Source organism: Anas platyrhynchos, chromosome 15, assembly GCF_047663525.1.
Source record: "Anas platyrhynchos isolate ZD024472 breed Pekin duck chromosome 15, IASCAAS_PekinDuck_T2T, whole genome shotgun sequence".
Classification (NCBI taxonomy): Eukaryota; Metazoa; Chordata; class Aves; order Anseriformes; family Anatidae; genus Anas; species Anas platyrhynchos.
Window position 1 is genome coordinate 3471687 of NC_092601.1, and position 17119 is coordinate 3488805.

A 17119-nucleotide genomic window follows, 5' to 3' on the forward strand; every position below is an offset into this window, starting at 1 on the left:
CATTCTGTACTATTTAGTCAGTTAAAACAAGGATAATATCACAGATCAGAAGTAAAGTAATTTAAATTTTGAAGGGAAAATATATAAGATTCTGAACATCTCGATAAAATTGAATAACTCTGCAATAGTTATAGGCAGGTTCTTCCTTAATTTTTGTTAGTCCTTAAACCTATCCAGATGTTTAGAATCATTTTGTGTTCTTTGCAAATGACATGAATACACAACAGCACTTCACATTTAGTTCCTGCCAAAGAAATGGAAAATGTGTCCTGAAATGCTCCCAGTTTAGTCTGAGAATGGAAAATAAGTGTTTGCAGAAAAGGACACTGGTGGAAGTCAGTGAATAGTTATGCATATTGACAGTATCGAAGGTTACTAAATCTTGCTGTTTTATTTCTCCTCTAGGTCTGTGTGTTATGATTGCAGCTTCCATTTATACAGATAGGCATGAAGAACTGCACAAGAGCAATGAATATATCCCTGAAGTTTCTGAAGGCCAATATGGCTATTCCTTCGTCTTAGCCTGGATTGCATTTGCCTTTACTCTGATCAGCGGCATTATGTACCTAATATTAAGGAAGCGTAAATAAATGTCAGCAGCTAGTTATTTCTGTCACTACAGTACAAAACCAAATTCCAATAACCATTTTGTATATAATCATTTACATGGTTTTGTAGTAAAGGTATTGTTTCTCTAAAAATGTACTGTGTTCTTGATATGAAACAGAATACCAAAAAATGGCAGGTTTAATGGAATGCCTGGCACCAGCAGATCAGGGGGCTGAGCAGGACAGAGGCAAGTTTTTTTTTCCTTTTTTTTTTTTTTTTTTAAACATATTTCATCATCATCAATGGCTTTCCATTTACTAGGCATTAACAGTTTGTTCTTGGCCTCTGCCAGATTACAAATAAAACCTCTGCAAATTAATTTGTAAGCAATATGCTAACCATATTCCTGGCCCAGATCTAGCCCTTTGGGATGGGAAAAATATAGGGGAGTCAAAAATTAGACCAAAATCACAGTGCAAAAGCAAACAATTTTAAAAGCCCAAAACTGCAATCAGCATGCCTGTTCTAGCAGAAGACTAGTGTTCTGCTATTTATAACATGCAGTAAGTGTCATCGAGCTTTTATTAAAACCACTTGCTTTGCAAAAGTAAACAACTCCTTTTTGTACTCCAGCAAATCATTCTCTTGATTCTCCTTCACATTTCATTTAAGCATACAGAGCCTTTGGCAAGAGAAGTTACCAGCAAATGCAGTGTACAACTTGGGACTGGAGTAGTCTGAGGAGTAAGAGATATTCCACTCAAGTCCTATATCCCTCTATTTTTGCATTGTGCAGTCTTTCCGGGGGAAAAAAAAAAAAAAGAAAGAAAAAAAATGGCCAAACTCAACATGTTTATTACACTGGGCTTTGATTAGATAGTAATTTCCTGGCTAATATATCATTTACAAAAGCATTCCCTGAGTCTGCCCACTAGGAAATTGGCCTTTACCAAAATAATTCTAAATTCTTTTGTGGATTTTACTTGAAAAGGAAAGAAATCAGAGTGTAATAGTTTTGTTTATGAGTTCCAGGATAGTTTTTCAAAATAAAACGACTTGGTGATTTTTATTTCTCAATAACTTTGTGAGAGAAATCTCTACTGTAATACCAGGCTTAACTGTTCAGCAGTATAATACTAGCTTTGGCTAATGGTGATTTCAGAGTTTGGAGACCAAGGTGGAGAATGAATGAAGTTGCTTTTTCTGGTTAGTCACAGTTTTGATGTTTAAATACAGATTTGACTTTGTAAAAGCACTAACCATGTATTTACTTCAGTATGTTCTCTACAGCTGGCCCAATACATAGGCAATAAAAAATAAATAGGTCTTGGATGAGGTTTTACTCTTAATACAGAATAAAGTTGTTATTACAAAATAGCGTAGCTCTATTAAAGTTGATAACTTACCCTGTTATATATCAGCTGATGGTCTGACCCATTCCTGCAGATAATTCATCCTTGATTTCTCACAGAGTAAAAGTTCAGTTACAAAACTGAACCAGTATAGGAATGGTCTCCAACACGAGTAATAGAGATGGAACTAACGATAGTTCCATCTCTATTGAACATCCTAAAATGCTTTGACATGTAATACTTATCTTAGGGAGTGAAGAAAGCCCAACAAGTCTGGTAAGAAATTACACATGTAAGTAGAAGAGCAAATAAAAGCAATAGTAGTTAAAAAAAAAAATGCAATAAATCAGTTTGAGCAAAATGCGTTCTCACCAGTCTAGCACGACACTATTATTTTGTCAATTTTTCTCTCCCTCTTAGTGTGAACACTCTGAATTTCAAGCATTACTACCCTACTTTTTAAAAGTGTTTCTACAGTTTGCTGAATACATTTCAGATTCAAAGCCTGAATTTTGCTAGCAAGCAGAATTTGTTTTAAATAAACAGATTTAGGTTTAAGGCTAAGAGTAGATAGAGTATAAGCTAGACATTTTGCGAGCCTTATTCAAACATGAAATAGTACGACAAAAAATTCTAAAGCAAATAGGGATTAAAACTTTTGTATCTAGAATATAGTTCTATAAAATTGTAAGGTAAGCTACTATGACATTGACTTGAAGAGATGCTTCTTCAGTTTATTGCCTTGATAATGTTTAGGTCATTTATAGAATGAATATTTAAAATAAAGATGTATATATACCTGAACTCAGCTTCAACAGTAAAAGTGCAGTCCCTTTAGTTAGAAATGAAAACCACGCTCACTGTAGCATACAAACAGCAGCATATACATGATTCCACATAGAACAGATGTGAATGTTCTGAGTACCAAGAAAATGCCAAAAAGCTTGGATTAGAGTTAATGGGATAAACATACTTTAGGATATTATTTCTACCTGATGTGCCTCTAAAATATACAGTTTTCTATGGTCTATATATTCTGAAGCTGTACATGAAAATAAAGTTAAAACAAATTATTGTACTGTAATAGCAAGCTAGATACATTTAGCAGTTTGATCTTGTTTTTAAGTTTGGCATATATTTACACAATGCTGGATGAGAAATAGTTGAGTATTTGTGTGAACAGGTAAAATTAAATTCTTCCTGCCTGTACTAGAACCATAAGCTGGTTATTTTTGTCCTTTGTTGAAGGCCTTTCAGGGTAAGGAGAGAAAACATTAGTGTATTGAACCATGTAAGTGCATGGCCCCACAAGAATAGCTATTGAATAATGCAACATCCACACATGCTGTGATAGGAAGATTACTTGTAAACTCTCTTTTCCTCATTTGCAGAAACAGCTGTGCATTTAAGATTATTCTGAGTGCCTTGACTATGTGAGAGATGTTAGAAACAAGCCAGTGCTTCCATATCTGCTGCAGTCCAAGCTTTGGGTTTCCACTGAAATGACAGAAGTACAGATGGGTTCCTATAGATTGTTCTAAAGCAAACCCTGCTCCCCTCCCTGCAACTCCACAGAAATAATTTCCCAAACCTCATAAAACTTTCAGCGTTCTAATCATAGTGAACAAAAGGGAAAAGTCCAAACTATTAGAATATAACCTAGCAGTTGTGAATCCACCTTGACATTTTTGCCCTCACGAGACTCAAAACTCACTGCAAGTAAGAATATAGTAATTAATAATGGAAGAATAGAAGACCAGTTCATAAGGTAGTCTGGGACTGAGAGAGAGGAGTTATAGATTACCACAGAATGATCTGTAATCTCCACATTTCTTTTTAATCAAATGACAAATTAGTACTTCTTTGGGTGATAACCTGTGAGCAAGCCATTGGAAGTGGAAAGGCCCTTGTTTTGCCTGTTTTCTTTCAACGTGATGCAGTAGTACCTCAATAGTAGTATTGAGGTTTTCATGGAGAAGACACAAATTATAACTGGGTAGGGGAGCACACTTTGGATCAACTTCCGTAAAGTGTCCATGACAACAGTTGCACATAGGCCTCTTCTAGTTTCAGGATTCTGAGGAAGAGCAGTTTTGCTGGTTTTCAGCAAGCTCTGGAGAAGGAAGGATCCTTGGCAACTGCCAAGATGTGGAAACTGCTTGAAAGTCTAGGCACCAAAACAAAAGCAGTTGTTATATAACAACAATAAGAAGAAGCCAAATGCACTAATTTTTATTCATACAAGCCTGCCTTCACATAAATACATAAACTTCTGAATTATTACTGTCTATAGTTGCCAAGCTAACAAGTGTTAGAAATTATCTCATGTTTGCATATTAACATTCAGAAACCAAATGTCAGCAACATGCTACCTTCCCAGTACCTGAAGTAGAAAATACTCCTTGCATGCTCATAATAACAACTTAGGAAAAAAACAAACAAACAAACAAAAACTTGTGTGCTATTGAAGGGAGTGCCTTACATCTAGAGGGATATTTGTTTACCATGGATCATTGCTAACTAACTGAATTTCTGAACCTTTCCCCCATTAACAAATTCAGAAAACAAACAAACAAACATGCATGTACGTAGTCACTTAGTTTTAAAACACATGTACGTTGCATGGCTGAGTAAACCAGCAGGCGCTGTCACAAAATTAAACTATTATTATCATTTTCAGCACATATGAAACCATCCTGATGATGTCTGGACTGTATCATGCAGTGCAGATGTTGTTCTATTTTACTGCTGTTGCTTGGAGAAGAAAGCTTGTGTTCTATTTCTCCTCCAAAGCAAACAAACAAAACAACAACAAAAACCACCAGTGCCAAACAAGTGAAAATGTATTTTTAAGATTCAAGTCAGCAAATTTGAATCAAAAAAAATACCCCCCCCAATAAAATAAAATAAAATAAAATAAAATAAAATAATAAAAAAAAGCAGTTGTGCTGCTGTCATAAATGCTAAGGTTCAGAAAACTTCATTCAAACTGAATATGCACATATTAATACAAAGGACAAAGTAGGAATATAATGCCTGTGTTCACTGCTTCACAGATTCAACCTTTTTAACATATTATAGGCAAGAGGTAAAATAAAACAGGTACTATATTCTCTCTCTCTCTCTTTTTTTTTAATGTTACTTAGCATAGTTTTATTTACTTTTTAGTAAAATATTTTCAGCAGCAGAAGTCATATCCATGATTAAATATCTGTGTCAAAGAATCAAAACTGTTTTGTTCATAGAGTAAAAATTTAAATCCTGTTAGCAAATAATGTTTTAACACATTTTTAGTCATGAAAAATTTGGAGGAGGGAGAAGCAGAGGGAAGAGGAAATGGGAAGGATAACTGGGACAAGTTTAGGGGTTAGGATTTTTTTTTGGGGGGGGGGGGTTATTTCTAGCCGTAATACTTCCTAGCATTACTTATTTGCCTGCTTCTGTCAAAGTTTTTACTATTCTTTTAGCATTACAATAGAGCCTCCTCGTGGCGAAAGAGTAGCCCACTCCTTCAAAGCCCAACTACTTAAACACCATTCCTTTCCCATTTGAAAATATCTTTTAACATGCCATCCAGTTCTAAAGCATACTGCAATACGCAAATCCACAATTAATACCACACTAAGCTTGTGTAAACTCATTTGTGTTTGAAAGTAACTCATTTGATACTTGTTCTCACAGCTTTAGGAACCCTTAACTGAGGCACACTGGCTTTGAATGTCATTAGTTTGGTAAAAATTTCTGATCTTTTTCTCTTTGCTCTGCAAACAAGAAGCAAGCTTTAAAAACTATTTTTCTATCCCAATAAACTATCATAAGACAGCTTTACTATACAAAGTAAGGATTTTAACAATGATTTTTCTTCACAGGTTGTGACTTTTTCCCTGTTGTAAGAAGTGTCAATTTCAGGCTAATATTCCTATCTTTACAAATCAATCCACCAAGCAAAAATTTCTTCAAACTGGCAGACTGCTTAGTCTTAGTTAACAATAATCTAGCTGAACTAAACTGTAAGTGAAACAGAATCAGTCATCCTGAATCCATGTAACCACTGATTTTCATCTTCCAGTCATAGATACTAGATGGATACTACTTCATCCCATACAGAATTAATTGCAAATTTTTTCCACCAGCAACATGGCTTTCAAATTGTTCTCAAAGACATATACCTGTTATCAAAGCTGTGAAACCAACTAAAAGACACAATACAGATGTGTCGGTTTATAAAAATTATATTTTTTCAAGTAATATAGCAATTCTCAAGTGGATCCAATAACACATTTGTTTAGATTTTTCACGTCACTGGATTTAAAAATTATTCTAATATGGAATGTGCTTAGTAGTGATTGCAAAGAATCTGGACCCAATTTAAAATTAGCACAAAACAAAACCACCAAAAACTAGGCCTAGCTTCACCAGAAGTACTTATTTAATACATGTTCATAGCAAGAATGAGAATCAGTTCCTATCACGCTGAGAACAAGCCTACACTTAGCTGGATGAAGAACAGGAGTCGCTTTTGTTTATACTCAACACTATCCCTTCCAATGACACAGTGTGACTAACTTTATTACCAAGCAGTTAACAAGACTGTTCAGCGTAACAGCAACAAAGTATAAATATGATAACTTTCCTGTTAGGAGTAGGGGTTGTGAGAGCAATAGACAGGATTTGTAGCCAGTAAACAGCTATCTCTTATAAATACTGCTTTTGATCTCCAAAATCCATTTGCTGCTATTATGGAGACATGCAAAAGCAGCTGCTATTGCATGAGTGCTTTTCTTTTGAGAAATGCATACAGTTTTATGATTTTATAAAATTATTTTATCCTTAAATAAACTGAATAACACATAGCTATACTTCAGATATTAAGTTTAGGGAGATAAGGAAAAAGTAAATGAAAATATTTTTGAAAAGTAAAATGAGAATATTGAAAAGTAAATGAAAACATTTTTCTTTTACCTTTGCTACAGTTATGGCTTTTTTCTTGAATTATGCCCATCACTGAGTTTTCCTCCCTTCATTTCACTCTGATAAAACAATATACAATTTCATGATAAAGCTTCTCTTTTGGTTTTAAAGATCAAGTATGAAGAAGATCACTTAACAGTTTGCAGAACAGAATTCTATATATTAGCTTAGATTTCTTATAACAAAACAAGAAAAGTCTTGTAAAAATGTAAAGTTGTAGAGCCAGGCATAGTATATACCCAGAAATTCACACAAGTAAAAGCAATACCTGATGTTTAGCAACAAACTATTTAGAAAGTCGTCTAATTGTTTGGGTCCTGTTGTTCTTGAAAGTGTCCTCAGTACTAGATACACAAACAAAAACTATATAGGACCTAACAGTTCAAGAGCTAAATTGTACCTTTTTATGTTCTTTGATATTCTCATGGAAAATAGTTACTCAGCTGATCAATTTAATTAACCATTAAACACTATGTGTTTTTATACCAGTATATACAAATTTAGACCAATACAGTTTTGTCTACTCCCCCTTCCCAGAAGAAGAAAAAGCACTGCTAATTTGATCCCATTGACTAAGCTGCTGTCACCAATATAATTTCACTGACTTAACTCACTGGTAAGAAAGAGGTTACTAAACAAACTTCAGTCCCATTGTGATCTCTGGATTTCTGAGGACATAGAGATTACTGGGGTAAGAGCCATCCATGTTCCTCAGGACTTAAATTTTGCAATTATTTATGATTTTCTCAAAATCAAAAAAAAAAAAAAAAAAAAAAAAAAAAAAACCAGCCAAGATGGACTAGATGGACTACAGAGTCAGATTCAAAATTACTGAAAAAGCATTCTGCACACAGACTACCAAGTGGCTTTTCAGATGGGAAAGGTTTAAGGGATTGAAAAACAAGTCAGACTAAGCTGTCTATGGTGGGAGAGACCGACAGTTTTGTTTTTTTTTTTTTTTCCTTGAAATATTCTTGTTCTATCCAAAATGAAGAATAAATGAAACTGAATAAGTAGATACAAAACTAACATAGTTCAAGACTGACCAACATCTCCATCTCTCATTTGCTCAGCTTCCTGTGCCCACAACCCAATTGTTGCTGCAGTTTTTCATTCACTACAATCATCCAGAAGACAAGGTTTCAATTTCCAAAGGGGAAAGCAGTATTTCTTCATCACTTTTCACATCATTCTTTTCCTTGTAAGTTCACCTTTAAGAACGTGATAGAATAATACAAGCCAGAGGTAATGACAGTCCCCATACTGCCATTCCCATAATGGTGTTCATATATTTGCCTCAAATTTAAGCACCTATAAAACTAACTCAAAAGTCAGGATATTGAAGCAGTCTATGCACCATCAACTAAAATAGGTTTTATCTGAATAATAATAATAAAAAATCTTAGTTTATTGTTTTTACCTGAACTTTTCCTGTCATTTCTGCTTGTGTGGGTATTTGGTAATGTAGATTCACTGTAATACAAATTTCCAAAGAAGTTTAAAAGATGCAAACACATTTGATCTATAAGTCTTAATGTACACTGTGACAAGAATCCTTTTTAGAGCTTGTCAGAGCAGTAGAATATTACCTGTCCCCACTCCCAAAACACATGGGACAGCAGTCTTATTGAAGTGATAGACTTGCCAAGAACACTTGGTGCTGCCTCTAAGCAGCAACTATCTAGCAAGTCAACCCAACCCTCCCAGAACCATCTCAGAGGGGTTCTAAAAATCAAATACATCTCTATAGGGAAGCAGCATGAGAAAATTTGCATTCTGAGCATGTTTGTCAAGATTTTTGGAATAACATTTTTCTTGACATTACCCCCACCCCCCCAGTAAATTTGTCCAATTGTAATGAATGCTTACCGTGCATTACTCTTGGTTAAAGGGTGATATTTAGTTCCTTTAAGTAGCAATCTCAGAATGAGGGAAGGGCTGCTCAGAACTCTCACACTGTCACTTACACTGTTTATATGACAGTTGAACTTATTACAAACAAACAACCTAGTTTGTAGTGCTCTGAAACATCTATTGTTATACGAATTTATTACAAAGGCAATTAAATTAATTTCTTATTCCCTGAAAGTAATGTAGTAGTAAAACAGTGTGTTGAATATATAAAAGTTTCCAGTTGTGTCCCATCATACAAGAGTTTCAATTGTTTTAATTTCCAGAATTTTAAAATAATGCAAATCCGCTGATGGACATCATCATCAGTGAAGACATGCTAATGTAACTTAAAAACAAAGAAACAAACAACTGCCACGCCTATAAATATTTTGGAAACACGAGTGTATTTTAATGCTATTTTAAAAGAAAAAAAGTTGTAGACAATATTCTAGATGTATTTTGTATATTCTGTAGTATAGGAATTAGCATTCATGAATTCCACATTAACTTTGAATACCTGAATTATTTGTAGTTGCTGAGTTTTGTCTTTCCACAGAGTTCAGTCTGACTTCATCAGAACTAATAAAACAAAAAATATAAAACTTAGAGATGTATAAGAATCAATTCATTTCCAAACAGGCATTAAATATGGTTACACAAATACATCAACAATGAAAAGTTGAACTTGTTGATTAAAACATAATTAAAATAACAAAATAATGGCTCGGTAAATCAACCATTAATAAAACATATAATTTATGTCACCAACAAAACATTTTGAATCCATTCTACTGACTAAATTGTGAATTCCTACATTTTATTTTTTTAACAGTGAAATATGCAATTAAGGAGCATTCATATTCTAGACATCTTTTATAGATATAAATTCTACTTGCTTCCATCTTAGTAAAATAACAAGTTATTCAGCTTGTTTCTTAAAAATAGGGGTATGCATTAACTGAAACTCTGTCCACTAGTACTACAGTTTGTGCTCTCTAAACTGTAACCATTAATTTCTCACATTGCACAAAACCCAACAACTTCATGGCATTAGTATATGCAATAGTAAATTGCAGGTACACGGGGATCTATGAAGGCATATTTTGCTGTCTCAGTTCCAAGGTCATTTAATACTCAAAAATATCAAAAATAGATGCCCTTATGCAAACCAAAATGCATACCTGCTAATAGGTCAATTTTATAGTGTGGACAGCAAAGCAAATTCCTGCAGAATTTATATGATTATAATATATATATATATTATAATACATTCATATATTATATATATACGATATATATTATTTACTTTTATTATAAATGGCTAAGCTAGCCCAGTTGATCTGAGGTGTAAAATATCTAAGATGGACAGGAAACATATTATGTGTAATTTTACTGAGAGAAAAAGATACCTAAGTGGGCATCCGTTCTACATTTGTGCTGCCCTTTTTGAGGTGCATTTTATCTAGCACTTCCTGATGCCATGCGTCAGGAAGAACAGACATCAAATCAGCAGGGCAGTGCTACTTTATAAACAGGTTCTGCACATGCAGATGTTATATAAGTGGAGGAAATTTTAAGTATCCAGGATGCACCAGTTTTATTGCATCTGTTTTGATCAAAAGAAAAGCAATTTAACACAGCAGACTCAGAAGATTTCCCCAAAGAAGAACCCTAGCCAGATTTTGTGACAGTTAAACCATATCAGCTCTTTCCTCTAAATACTCTGTTATGATCAAGGAAATTACAACCATACTGGTCAAGCTGTGTCAAAGTACTGATCTTACTCATCTTTGATTATGAACTATCAAATTCCCTTTGTGATTTTATTTTAGCCATGAGCAAAGATTAATTTGGTTAAACAAAACAAAACATTTTTCTATAAAATAAAACTTGAAGTAACATATGGAAAAATAAAAGTGATTACTACCTTTCAGAACAAACTAAGGAATCTTGTGCATTCTTTCATCAATGTAAGTTTGAGATCAATGATTTAATATATTCTAACCTAATGTTTCATAATATAATAAATAGAAGTATTTATTGGATTTTGGATTTCTCTCATTCCATAAGTGTGCTAAAAATTGAAGTAAGTTTGTGATTTTTTTAAGAAGAAAACATTTCCTATTAAGAAGTTACCTGGAAAATTTTCCATCTATGAATACTAAAATACCTTTATAGAGACTTTTTTTCCTGACATTCAATAAGAAATCACTGCCCTAACAGACTTAACAGGTTGCCCAGAGACGCTGTGGAGTCTCCTTCTCTGGAGATAATCAACACCTGCCTGGATGCGATCCTGTGCAACGTGCTCAGGGTGACCCTGCTTGAGTGAGGGGGTTGTATTAGATGATCTCCAGAGGTCCCTTCCAACCTCAACCATTCTGTGATTCTGTGATATTTTTCTTGAAGAACTTTAAGAACTGATGATCTAGTGTCAGCTGCAATGGATAAATTGGAGATACCAGGAACAGCACTGGACACCCAATGGCAATCAAGTTTAAATTCAATTATTAAAAAGAATTTAAAATTAAATTAAAAAAAAAAAAAAGGAAAAACAGTATTATTTTTTTTTAAGAAAATAAATTTCATCATAAATAGTTTGAAGCAATGTACGGATATATCTGCTCTTGGCTTGGACTGGCGCACGCTTCGTTGGGTTAGAAACTGGCTGGATAGCCGGGCCCAAAGAGTCGTGGTAAACAGACTCAAGTCCAGTTGGAGGCCAGTCACTAGTGGCGTCCCCCAGGGCTTGGTGCTGGGGCCGGTCCTCTTTAATATCTTCATCAATGATCTGGATGAGGGCATTGAGTGCACCCTCAGTAAGTTTGCAGATGACACCAAGCTAGGTGCGTGTGTCGATCTGCTCGAGGGTAGGAAGGCTCTGCAGGAGGATCTGGATAGGCTGCACCGATGGGCTGAGGTCAACTGTATGAAGTTCAACAAGGCCAAGTGCCGGGTCCTGCACCTGGGGCGCAATAACCCCAAGCAGAGCTACAGGCTGGGAGATGAGTGGTTGGAGAGCTGCCAGGCAGAGAAGGACCTGGGAGTGATGGTTGATAGTCAGCTGAATATGAGCCATCAGTGTGCTCAGGTGGCCAAGAAGGCCAACGGGATCCTGGCTTGTATCAGAACCAGTGTGACCAGCAGGTCTAGGGAGGTGATCGTCCCCCTGTACTCGGCTCTGGTGAGGCCGCACCTCGAGTACTGTGTTCAGTTTTGGGCCCCTCGCTACAAGAAGGACATCGAGGTGCTTGAGCGGGTCCAGAGAAGGGCGACGAAGCTGGTGAGGGGCCTGGAGAACAAGTCCTACGAGGAGCGGCTGAGGGAGCTGAGCTTGTTCAGCCTAGAGAAGAGGAGGCTCAGGGGCGACCTTATTGCTCTCTACAGATACCTCAAAGGAGGCTGTAGCGAGGTGGGCGTTGGCCTGTTCTCCCACGTGCCTGGGAATGCGCTTAAGTTGCGCCAGAGGAGTTTTAGGTTAGATGTTAGGAAGAACTTCTTTACTGAAAGGGTTGTTAGGCATTGGAACAGGCTGCCCAGGGAGGTGGTGGAGTCACCATCCCTGGAAGTCTTCAAAAGACGTTTAGATGTAGAGCTTAGGGATATGGTTTAGTGGGGACTGTTAGTGTTAGGTTAGAGGTTGGACTCGATGATCTTGAGGTCTCTTCCAACCTAGAAATTCTGTGATTCTGTGATATTAACTACATCTCACTATTCAAATCTAAATATGTAGCTTTTATATTCTGAAACATTTGCTGAAGTGAAACCAGTATGAGATGACAGCAAAAATGTATTTGAGGAACTTCCTTGTGTGTTTATGATATTAGGAAAAAAAGCAGAGTGTCCAAGATGGTTTAGTATCATGTTTTGATTGTCTGAACTTGGAAGCATTATCTGATGAAGGAGAAAACAATACTGCATTGTCATAAAACCTACGGTATAAACATGGTCATATTTGTAGTGCAAAAGTAATCAATATGTATTTAAACATAGCAACAAAACAAAAATTACCCAAAGTGCACAGTGATGCCGAAGTAAGTTAAAAAATAACCTGAAGCTTAATTTGGTTAAATAAATAAATAAACCCAGACATCCTAATATATTTAAGAATTTTAAAATAAGCATCTTAGTATACCTTATCCTATTTTATGCTTTCCGTTTAAAGATTTTGGGCAGAAACTAAGAAGATATAAAGAGAATTTTGTAAAATGCACGAAAGCCTTTAACAAAACAACAAGCCTATGTTTGTCACATGCAACTCTTGTTACAATTTTAGATGTGAAAGACCAAAAGACTTAGACTCCAAAGGCTTCTTTTAAACAAGCATATTCCTGTAAAAGTGAGATTTGTCACGAAACATACAGTCAGCATGGAAGAGGGTGTTGACAGTTCACAGAACTCATTCTCCTATAAAAACACAACAAAGTATGGTCAACCTAATCACAAGAAATTTCTGTTCTTCTTAATACTCAAATATTCCCACAAAAAAAAAAAAAAAAAAAAAAAAAAAAAAAAAAAGATGTTTTGTAGGCTTCTCTTAGTACTAATGTATCGATACCTTCCATGAAAGTACACATGTATTAACAGCTATTTTGCTAACACTTAACTTTATTGTATTTTCAATTTGAAAATCACCTAAGAAATTAGTTTTTGATTTGCAGTTCCTGGCCCCTATGTAACTGGTAGATTATAGCTAAGTGGCTGATCAAAGGTAATGCAAAGGGGTAAGTATGCTGCACTTAGCTTTAGCTTTGTAAAAAAGAAGTCTGACCCTTTGACAGAAAGAATTCCAATGTCTCTCCAACAAAACAGCATCAAAGCAAAAGCTGTCAACACATGCAGCATCTATGCTGTTCTGAGTTTGTTTAATCATGATGACTGAAAAGAAATATAATAATCAACTGAAAATAAACAAATCCTCAAAAGATCAACCTAACATCTCTGCACAGATTTTTCTGTTCTTAATGCAAGTGACAGCAATGTAGCAGTCACTGTAAACATCCACACTTATCTAGCAGGTTACAATTAGGCATTAATGCCTATACTAGCATATGCATCTACATCATACCCGATTAACAGCTATTTTTGAAAACACTTCCTCATGAAGTGTTATCACAGCATTAATATGTCTCTCAAGTTTTGATAGTTTCCTCTGCAACAGAGAAGAAAAACAGTATTACTTCAAATGTTCACCTGAAATAAATTTATATATTATTATTATATAAGACAAGTAGATGGTGAAACAATTGCAACAAACAAAGGCTGAGAATAAAGCTATTATTAACTTATCTTTATGTCACACAAGATGAAAAGATTGTATACGTTTAGCATCTTCTTTCTCTAAGGTAACATAACAATCATATGCAATACAAGCAAAACATTCACACAGTTATCCAAAGAAACTTACTAGGAATGTCATAGCTATTTCTCCATGTTTGTTTTTTTTTGCATTGCGCTTGTAAAAGTCTTCTATTTAAACTTTCTAATTTTTGATTAAAGAAGTCATTATTTAAAATATCCATCAATTCATAAATTGTAAGTCTGATCTATAATAAAAATAAAAAAAATATTTCAAATCTAAAAATTGATCAACATTTAAATGTGTACACATATATACACAGTGTTAATTTTAAAATTTAGAAAGTTGCACTCTATCCCCTCCTTCAGAATCTGTCAGTCTTTCCTCTCCAGCTTCAATGCAGAGAGGAGAAAGCTTTTTACTATCAGAAATTGCTGTCAATGAAGGACTAAGCTGGTATCCCTTAAATTCCCCATCTCCCAAGGATTCCTGACATCTAACTGATGAATGCATCAGCACCTCCACAACCCCATGCTCTCCCTGTCTTTTTTTTTTTTGTATAAACACAGCTACTTCTTTCAGATTCTGCTGATCACATGATTTTATTTAATTTTATTATTATTTTTTTTTCACTCAGTTCTTGTTCCTCATCCCTTCCTACCAGCACAGAACACCACTTAAGCTGTTTCCATAGCCCTTCAGTATTTCCCTCCCCCCTTTCTACCCAATCTCGAGCACATTTTCTCCTAACAAAAATCTCCTTTTTATGTTGGACCAAGGCAAGGCAGCAGTCATGGAGCTAAAGGAGAATTTTCAGATATTCTCTGCAAATGGAGAAAGAAATTGTTATTACTTCAAGTAATTATTCCTACTTCTATCTTCTGGAAAGAACATAAGTCTGGTTTGCCTAAAGCAAATTACCAAATGCAGGAGCAAACCTACTGTTTGACACACTTTCAAGTTATACCAAGATCCACTCACAAAGAAAATGTTACTTATATATGAGTGCATCCAATTTTTGCATATTTTATGTGAAATTTTGCCTTATATGGCAATCAAAAATATTTTAAATTTCAGATAAACAGAGAATCCATTCAAAATAATCCCCCCTTCAAACACTCATATGATTCTCCCTAGAAAGACTGTCACCAACTCTTTAGTCCTCCCCTGAAGTCCTCGCCACAAACATACCTTGTTATAAACATTAATGAATCTGTTTTAAAACACACACAAACAACACTTCAAACATTCAAAGCACTGCAAATTACCTTTTCCAAAAGTTTTTCTTCTTTTTTTGACACTGTACAAATACTTTTTTGTGTGATTTCACTAGAAGTTTTCATGTATTTACAAGCGGTATTTTCCTTGCTTACGAAGCTTACCCTCTTCCTCTGAATGTTTGCTGAGGAGAAAAAAAAAAAAAAAGAGAAACCTACATCAACCTTTCAAACCTTCTACAGTACAACATAAAGAATTACAAAACACGAAGGAACAGTACCAATCAAATCACCTGATGTGCCCCCTTAAAAACACTGCAGTAGTTTGAACTAGAACTGGGACACAGTATTTTGTACAAAAAGGCACAGAAATCAGGAACTCAGGAAAAAGTGTGGAGGGAAGAAGGAGGAGGTGGTGGTGGTAGCAGAAGATGACGACGACAATGACAGAAACAAGATTTGTTCACTAGTATTAACTTTTTCACTACTAAACTTTATCAGAGATACTTACTGAGATCTATTTTACCCCCCCTTTTTTTTTTCCTTTTTACCCCCCCCTTTTTTTTTTTCCCCCAGTGACAACAACACTCTTTCTACCTTCATGAGACAAGCAAATAAAAGAAAGTAATGTTTTTCTTTTGTTGAAACAGCAAAATTTGCCTGAGGGCTATTCTTACCTTATTTTAGGTTAGTGCCTCTCAGCTCTCCTTTACTAAGAGCTCTTTGACATACCATGGAAGCCCTTCTCTTGGGAACATGGATCCCTTAAGGCTTATCACCTGAGAAGCCAGCTTCTGAGGCATGTCAGGAACCGTCACCTTATCATCAGCAAATGAACTTTCTTCCTACCCTTCTTTCTCTAAGCCACATTCAAATGAAAAATAGATAATTAATCTTTAGGGATTTCAATGAGGTAATACTTTGTAGTCAAGAAAGAATCTTGAACCTGAAACTTAAAGATTCTACTTACCTTGCCAAAATAACTATTCCTGTCTTGTTACTTGACCATGCTCTATGTAAACTTAATGACCATACAAAAGGTGTTTTGCATCATACCCAAGCAGTAGCACATCCAGAGAATGGGGCATTTCTGTTTTACTCCACTGATCACCACTAAAGGAGCAGCAGAAGCGTAACTAAACTACCATTACAATACTAAGGGTGAAAAACTTGAAGTTGTTTTTTCTAAATAGAATATTAAGATGCAGAGTGCTATTAAGCAAACACAATCAAAACAAGATAATTAGGACTATATACAACAAATATGTTTCAAACTGAAGATGTACTTTAATTACCACCTGTACTTTGGTAATGATTAAGAAGAAGAGCTCCCGTCCCGTTGCCCACCTCTCGCGTCCTGCGCAGCTCTTGCCGCCACTCTTCTCAGCCCGGGCCCCAGCCCGCCGCTGTCCGCAGAGCCCCGACCCTCAGGCGGAGCCGAGCAGGCGAGCCGAGGCTGGCCCCGGGGCTGGGGCTGCGGGCCCTGGTCGCTGCCGGCGCCCCGCCGATGCGGCGGCTCCATCTGTTTCTCCTCGCGCGGCGAGCGGTTGGCGGAGCCGGGCGAGCTTTGTGCGGCCACAGGCGTTCCGTGCTGCCTGGCAGAGCCATGACAATGACGCCTCCGAGGCGGTGACCGACAGCCGGCCGGCTGAAGTGATGAAACATTGCTGCGGGCGCAGCCAAGGCCACCAGTTCCCGTTCTCTGTCCCCTCTGGGCAGAATATTTTCTCTGTTTTCTTTCTAAAATAACATTTATTGCTTATTTGTTGTTATTATAAATAACAAACACAGGTCTGATGTATGTCCCTGCAGCTCACGGTGCACAATAAGCAGACGTC

The 17119-nt window shown here is 36.0% G+C and overlaps 1 protein-coding gene and 1 long non-coding RNA gene across 7 annotated transcripts in view; one reads left to right on the forward strand and one right to left on the reverse strand.

Moving 5' to 3' along the window:
• The window catches only part of EMP2 (epithelial membrane protein 2), a 29593-nt gene extending 26471 nt beyond the window's left edge, over positions 1–3122 (forward strand). For all 6 annotated transcript variants that reach the window (XM_013106876.5, XM_038186709.2, XM_038186707.2 and 3 more), the window contains one exon: positions 406–3122. In XM_013106876.5, coding sequence (XP_012962330.1) covers positions 406–590 — 185 coding nt within the window. In that variant the 3' untranslated portion in view covers positions 591–3122. The remainder of the gene's footprint in view (positions 1–405) is intronic.
• On the reverse strand, positions 1563–16855 carry LOC106019531 (uncharacterized). The gene is made up of 6 exons (XR_011803672.1): positions 16629–16855; positions 15333–15466; positions 9283–9344; positions 8293–8345; positions 6864–6931; positions 1563–4068 (listed from the first exon to the last, which is right to left on the reverse strand). It is a non-coding gene; the product is annotated as an uncharacterized lncRNA (long non-coding RNA).
• Positions 16856–17119: the final 264 nt, after the last annotated feature.